Source organism: Somniosus microcephalus, unplaced genomic scaffold, assembly GCF_052327205.1.
Source record: "Somniosus microcephalus isolate GS21.2 unplaced genomic scaffold, FLI_Smic_1.0 scaffold251, whole genome shotgun sequence".
Classification (NCBI taxonomy): domain Eukaryota; kingdom Metazoa; phylum Chordata; class Chondrichthyes; order Squaliformes; family Somniosidae; genus Somniosus; species Somniosus microcephalus.
Genome location: NW_028225438.1, coordinates 432,082 through 439,592, shown reverse-complemented (window position 1 = coordinate 439,592; position 7,511 = coordinate 432,082). Strand labels below are relative to the sequence as shown.

At 42.9% G+C, this 7,511-nt stretch overlaps 1 protein-coding gene across 1 annotated transcript; it reads left to right on the top strand.

The window, feature by feature from the left end:
• The first annotated feature begins 660 nt into the window (after nucleotides 1-660).
• LOC147081997 (interferon-induced protein with tetratricopeptide repeats 5-like) lies at nucleotides 661-6,271 on the top strand. The gene is made up of 2 exons (XM_085980549.1): nucleotides 661-904; nucleotides 3,333-6,271. The coding sequence occupies exons 1-2, from the start codon at nucleotides 900-902 to the stop codon at nucleotides 4,783-4,785; spliced, it is 1,458 nt and encodes a 485-aa protein (XP_085836675.1). The 5' UTR covers nucleotides 661-899; the 3' UTR covers nucleotides 4,786-6,271.
• Nucleotides 6,272-7,511: the final 1,240 nt, after the last annotated feature.

The following is a 7,511-nucleotide window of genomic DNA, read 5'->3' as shown; positions in this document are numbered from 1 at the left end:
AGTTGTAGCCCTTGTGGGAGGCAACGTGAGTTGGGAGAGTAGATTTGAGGAACAAGGTGCTTGAGTGTTTCGAGGTTGCCCTTTTCAGAAGTGAGTTCCTCTGACACCCAGATTCTGAGAAAGAGAAAGAGAGGGAAAGATGTGAGTGAAGGTTCTATGAGTGATAGACGATGTGTATTGTATGAGCGCCTTGTCTTGCCTTAGCTTATGAGGTCATTGAACCTCTTCCCGTACTGTGTGGAGTTAGCACTGACTGTCTCGACCATCTCGTCCCAGACAGCCTACACCACCCTCTATGGGGCTTCCTGCCCTCAGTGTCCAACAATCGTGCTCTTCCACTCCTGACTTCTACAAAAAGAACACCAAGGATGCATCCAAGGAACTAGGAAGCTCAAGGCTGCCACTGCTTCAGCCATTCATCCAGGAAAGTTACGAGATGTAGCCATGAAAGGGTAAGAGAAATATGGAGCAATTTACCAGGGAAATTCCATTGAAGCAAACAATATAAGAGGGTTCAAAAGACAACTGGAGGTGACCGAAGGATATGGTGAGCAGGCAGAGTTGAGATCAACCTAACACGTTGGACCCTTTGGGCCAAGTGGTCTTTTTCAGTTGCTAAACAGGCCTATGTTTGTAATAGACACTGTGCAGTTCGCTGACAGCACACAATGTTACTGTGCTGGCACCACAATTTCCTGTACAAAAATGTTGGTTCTTAGTTTCATTTCCGAGGCATTGTTTTTATTCACATTCAGGAAATGACTGATAGCAATCGATGACTGGCTAGTATAAATGAGCTGGTAAACAACACAACCAACACTCTTCTCGATTAACTCATCATTGGAAGTACAGTTGAAGCTGAAAAAAGAATTCAACGCATTTTCCGTCCGATCAGCATTATGAGGTAAAGAGCATTGGAATTCCTCCTGTATTTAAATTTATGTGTAGACTATTGAACAATGAGCTTGTTTTCACAAATAAAGTAGCATACATTACAAAGCAGGTGAAATGCATAGAGCTGAGATTATTTGTTCACAGTGAGACATTCAGTTAAGGGTATACTGCTGCACCAAGACTGGTGATAGTCCGATGACATGAGACAAAGTCAAATCTGTTCAGAGTATTATAATTCAAATAAAAATAAAAATAATTTTCAACTCGGGCTTTGTTGAAAGGACAAAGTTAAACTTGAATTTTATTCTGTCGTGGAAAGGTGTATTCTGAATGTGTCCTCAGGCCGTCTGCAGAGTTTGAAGAAAGAAAGTTTTACTTTGTGTTCCATGGGAAGAGTGATTATCAGCACTTTCATATATCCAAACTAAAGCAATCTGAACTATAAAGCAAAGGGAGAGTACAGCATGAGCTGGGATGGGGGATGAACCTAGCATGACATGCAGGAGGAGAGTGCCAGCTTAAAGTGGGTAGGAGAAGGAAAAGTGCTTACTTAAATTGAGAATGGGGGGGGGGGCGGGAGAGAAGAGTGCTTGCATGAACTGGGGGAAAAGGGCAGGTGTACCAGTTTGAACTGAGCAGCAAAGGGAGGAAAGTCACCATGAACTGGGGCAGGGTTAAGAATGACAGCTTGGATTGAGGGGGGAAGGGAGACGAGTGCCAACATGAACAAGAGGCAGGCGGAGTAGAGTGCAAGAATGAGCTGGGATGGCTGGGAGATGAAGTGTATCGACGTGAATTTAACAGGAAGAAAGCAAGAGAGAATTTGCATTGATAGAACACCTTATCACACCACTCAGAAATGTTCCAAAGTGCTTCACATTCAGTGAATTATTTTGAAGTGCAGTCACTGTTGTTTTATAGGGAAATGTGACAGTTCAGTTTGTGGGACAACAACATGCATTTATATAGCACCTTTAACATAGTAAAACATCCCAAGGCGCTTCACAGCAACGTAATCAGACATCAATTGACACTGAGGCAAGAAAGAGATATTAGAGGGGTGAGAAAAAGCTTCGTCAAAGAGGTAGGTTTTAAGGAGAGGCTTAAAGGAGGAGAGTGAGGTGGAAAGGTTTAGCGAGAGAATTCCAGAGTTTCGGGCCTGTCTGGGCTGATGGCATGGCCGCTATTGGCGGATGAGCTGGAGGATGGACAGGAGGTAGAGTTAGAGGAACGCAGAATTCTCGGAGGATCTGTTTTTGGTGGTGTTGCTTGAGGGAAGAATGTTGGAAAGTGCAACTCCCTGCTTTTCTTCAAATAGTGCGATAGAATCTTTAACGTCCACCTGAACCAATGGAACAGGCAGATGCTGCCTTGGTTTAACACCTCACCTGGAGGTTGGCACGGTGGAAGGTTTTCAGCAGGGTAAGAGTCAGTTCATGAAACATGATCTTTCAGAATGCTGAGGATACCTTTGTGATGGGCCTTCTTTTCGGCTCTAAGGATAGGATTACAGAGGGTTATGTAAGATATACAACACAGAAACAGGCCATTCGACCCAACCAGTCCATGCTGGCGTTTATGCTCCACTTGAGCCTCCTCCCGTCTTTCCTCATCTAACCCTATCAGCATAACCCTCTATTCCCTTCTCCCTGATATGCTTAACGAGCCTTCCCTTAAAAACATCTATAATATTTGCTTCAACCAATCCCTGTGGTAGCGAGTTCCACATTCTCACCACTCTCTGGGTAAAGAAATTTCTTCTGAATTCCCTATTTTATTTCTTGGTATCTATCTTATATTGATGGCCTCTAGTTTTGCTCTTCCCCACAAGTGGAAACACTCTCTCTGTGTCTACTCTATCAAAACCTTTCATAATTTTAAAGATTTCAAGGTTTTTCTATTGCATGTTGGAGTGGGGAATGACCTGGCTCACAGACAGCAGGGTCCCTGTGGAGGACCAGGTTGGCAATTCTGTTTAGTAAACAGTTACTTGGACTGTCAATATGAGAGGAAGAGCATTTTAGAATTAGCACTGGCCTTTTTATTGAGGGGCTCCCATTTCGGAATTGAATGCATGAATGAGAAGGAAATATAATGGGCGAACCAAGAGGCAGACTGACTACTTTAACCAATGCTCCTGTTCATATCATTGAGAGTGGGGGTGGTTGAGGTGTTGCTGTGCATTGGGTGAGAAGTCTAAATGGCCAGGAGCTAGTACGTCAACCAGCATGAAGGAGACAAGTGTAAGTACAGCTGATATTGGTAGTCATTCCCTTTCCTTTTGCTGGGCTGTTTGCAGAGGTCATTGTGTGACCAGAGTTTTCATGGTCAGTGCGTCCAGGAGTCAGCAGAAGGCCTCAGTTAAAGAAACCGGATGGAGGGGAGGGTGTGTCTCAGCTAGACTGAGATGGATTATGATGAACTTTGTTCTCTTGCAGCAACGTACAGAAGGATTTGTTGAAAGAGAAGCTCGATCAGCTTCAATGTCACTTCACATGGGGCCCACAGAAAGAAAACATTGATTTGGATGATATGAAGCAAAGATTGCAAGATTCAATACAGGCTGGTGTGAAATATCAGGCCTTGTCTTACAACCAACTTGCTTTTGTAAACTGTCTGCAAGGCAACTGTGAAGAGGCAACTCAAAACTTAAAGGAAGCTGAAAAGATTCTGAGGGAGAATCATGAACATGAATTTGAAAGAAGAAGCATCATCACCTATGGAAACTATGCCTGGGTATATTATCACATGGGACAACTGACAGAGGGCCAGTCCTACCTCGACAAGCTGGAGATGATCTGTAAACGATTTACTAATGGCTCTCGGTATACAGCACTGATACCTGAAGTATACGGGGAGAAAGGTTGGTCACTGTTGAGTTCTGCTGCTGAATACTATGAAGAGGCAAAGGAATGTTTTGAGAAAGCTCTGGAGGAAGATCCTGATAACACTGAATGGAATATGGGTTATGCGACTGCTCTGTTTCGTCTGGAAACGTTTTCTGGTACCCCAGAGAGCCATGAACCCAGTCAATCAATGAAGCAGTTCCGACGTGTGCTGGAGCTTGATCCAGATGACTCTGTAGCCATGGTGCTGTTGGCTCTAAAACTACAAGAGTTCAATCAAAAGGAGGAAGCTCTCAAATTAGTTGAACAAGCATTGCAGAAGTCCCCTGATCTTCCATATGTAACTCGTTATGCAGCAAAATTTTACAGAATGAATGGAGATGTGGAAAAAGCTTTGGAGCTGTTGAAGAAAGCATTAGAAATTAGCCCAAACTCTACCTTCTTACACCACCAAATAGGTCTGTGTTACAGAAGTGATCTATTTCAACTGATCAAAAATCCAAGCAGCAATGACCCTCGCAATCCTGCTTTTCAACAGAAAGCTGAGTTGATCAATCAATGCAAGTACTATTTTGAAAAGGCATTTGAGCCCCGCCCATTGACATCTATTACAGCACAACTGGATTTTGCAACAATCTGTTCATTAAATGAAGAATATCTAAAAGCAGAGGAGATCTACAGCAATCTACTGAAATTAGAAGGTATTCGTCCAGAAAATAAGCAGAAAATACATTTACTGGCTGGATTATTTGAACTGCACCAGAAAAGATCTGAATCAAAGGCCATCACCCATTTTCTGGAAGGACTGAAAGTCAAATATGACTCAGTACAACGGAAAAGGTGTCGCCAAAACCTGGAGAAGATAGCAGAAAGACGACTTCGCAGGTATCCAAGCGACAGCGAGGCCTTTGGTGTTCTTGGGTTCCTGCACCAGCTGGATGGGGAGAAGTTCAAAGCTATTGAGTGCTTTGAAAAAGCCTTGGAGTTTGATCGTGGCAATGAAGAATATCTAAGTGCTCTTTGTGAATTACGCCTTTCTGTCTAGGCAACGCTGACTTTCCCAGCTAAAAGTAAACTAAGCATTTGAAGGATGCAGTAATACTGTCTGATCTATGAGCAGGTTTGGTCGGGTACTCGCTTCACTTATTATATTCTGCTGGCACTTTCTTTCGAATGAGCATTTTACTCGTGTGTATAATTTTCAAACGATAATCTTATTGTAATTATTCTAAATCCCTGGGCTTCATTCAAGAATATTGACACCACTGGAGCACTAACCAAATAAAATTTGTTTCCATATCCTTAGTCCATTTGCTATGTGTGGAATGAAACAAAATAAGGTGGGTTTGGGGGAATTAGAGTTAATTGAGGCAATGGGACAGAGCCACAATAGTTATTATAAATTATAAGAAATGTTTTTAAACAATAATACACATTACATGGGCCCCGATTTTAACTCCAGATGGGTTTTGAGTGGGTGAGTGGTGAGGGGAGTGGGAAATTCACCCGTTGCTGCAGATATCAGGCCCGAGGGTATTTCAATCCTGAACCTCATTATCGTGCCACCAATCGATTCCTGCACAAAGGAAAGTAAAACCCTTTGACATCCTGGTTCTGTTCAGAGTTGCTTCGGCCTGTTGGAAAAGCTGCAGCGGCTTCCACCGCTCAGGCCAGAGTTGACATCGCAGCCAGGGCCTGATGACATCATCAGACGTGTGTCAGTGAGGACCCCGCCCACTTTGCTGAGCCCAGTTTCTGCCAAGTGGGTAGGTTTAAAATCACCCAATGAAGTTCTTAGGTAATCTATAAAATGGAGTAGATAGACGGACACTGATCTCCAAATATATATGAACAATGTGTTTTATTGTGATCATCATGTGTTTCGGGTCTTTTAACAGCAATGAATGCAAAGCATTATAGCTGGAGGTGCCATAAGCTTCAGTGCACTCTGAGCATGTGACTTATACTCTTTTTATGGTAATGATGGTATAAAAAATATCCAATCCAGCCCATAGAGTGAGTAATAAAACCACTCTGCCGACCTGTCTTTCACTTGCTGCCTCTTCACAAAAAGTCCCCCATCAGGTGAAAGGCTTTCCATCTGCGACAGCTGAGAAAGGGCCAACGACCACTGCAGGTCCTTCAAATAGATCATCAGTTTGATTCTGTTGTTCTGAAGCTTTGCTGACAGACGATTGGACTCCCATCCAGAGCGTTCATTCAGATCTCAGCCTCTGTCACTGGGAGTCTCCCTGCCCTGTAACTTGTCAGCTGCACCAGCTCTTCATCAAACCTTCTGAGTCACTCGTTGGCCAACACAGAGCAACTTGGACAATACCTGGGAAAGTCCATTTTCTAGAGACTGTCACCATCTCGGTGAAGGGAAACGCAGTAGCGGGAGGAAGGCTAAAGGATATAAAAATAGGTTAAAAAGAATAAAACACAATGGCTGCAGACACTGATTTTCTAAACAGAGATTTCAATTGTAATTGTCATATCAGAGATTGAATATTAAAATAACCAATAAAATGAAACTGTGGCTAAGATTTAATTTGTGTTGTTGATCTGTGCGAATGCGGACAGTTAGTGCGGTGCAGAACATGATGGGAAAAACCTGCAAGATATTTTCTGGCAGTCGGTAATGTTTATGGCCACTTGCCACCATTTGGTGAACGGCAATTCCTACATTTCATCTTGGTCAACACAGAGCAGCGTGGGTAAAAGCTGAGAAGACCATTTCATGGAGACTGTCGTCATCTCAGCTAAAGGAAGGCTCAGTAGAGGGAGGAAAGCTAAGAGGATAAAAGATGTTCAAAATAATTAAAACTTTATCATTGCAGACACAGATTTTGCCAACAGAAGTCATACACGCCAATGAGACTTGCCTCCTGGAACCCAGACTGGAATGATCCTCTGCCAATGAGGATTGATTCCAATCCATCATTTATCTATTCAGCAATTTTTGAAAGAAAAAATAAAATTAATTGAAGCTTTTTTATTCCTCCTAGTAATAGATTCTCTGCTGCTGATGAGAAAAAGAAGTTTTAAAATGTAAAAAAGTAATCAATTCCCAAAGGGAAATAGAGAGTATTTTGCAATAAAATTGAACAAAGGTTCCTTCCTGTTTCAAAATATTAAAAGAAAATCCAATGCCCGAGCTCATAGATTCCAAAATACTCGAAAATGCATTAAATTAGTTGTTAAAAAGCATTTTGGAGTTCTCATCTTGGGAGCTGTGTCAGATTATTTGAAAGCTTTGGTCAGCTTTTGCTAGTTCTCTAAGTTTGGAAAATATGGGAAGTGCATGTGGTTGACTGTTGAAGGAAGACAGGATTGGACATTGGTGTGGTGTCCCACATAGTCAAATACCCTGGTACAGTCGATGCCCTCCACATCAATAATGGACACCTGGGTGAGGCACTGGAGGGCGACCAGTACCCATGGCACTACACCCACTAGGGAGTCAACACCTTTAATGAGAGGAGGGAAGGGCAACAAATAGTCTTTCTGGTTACTGTATGATTCCAGGCCCCAGGATGTATTTTCTGGCACTGGTCAGGCATCGTATCCACCTCTAACCCAGAGGTGACTGCTGGGATGTCCTGGGAGAACTTACACATTCACACATTCGCACAAAAGTGCAGAGCAACAGTTGGAGTGAGAGCCACAATGTGATACGATTGTTGACTTCCTCAGTGCATTACCACTGGATCCTTCCTTCCTCCCTTCCTTCCTTCCCTTGGTGTGGAAGAAGTGCTTCCTGATTTCTCT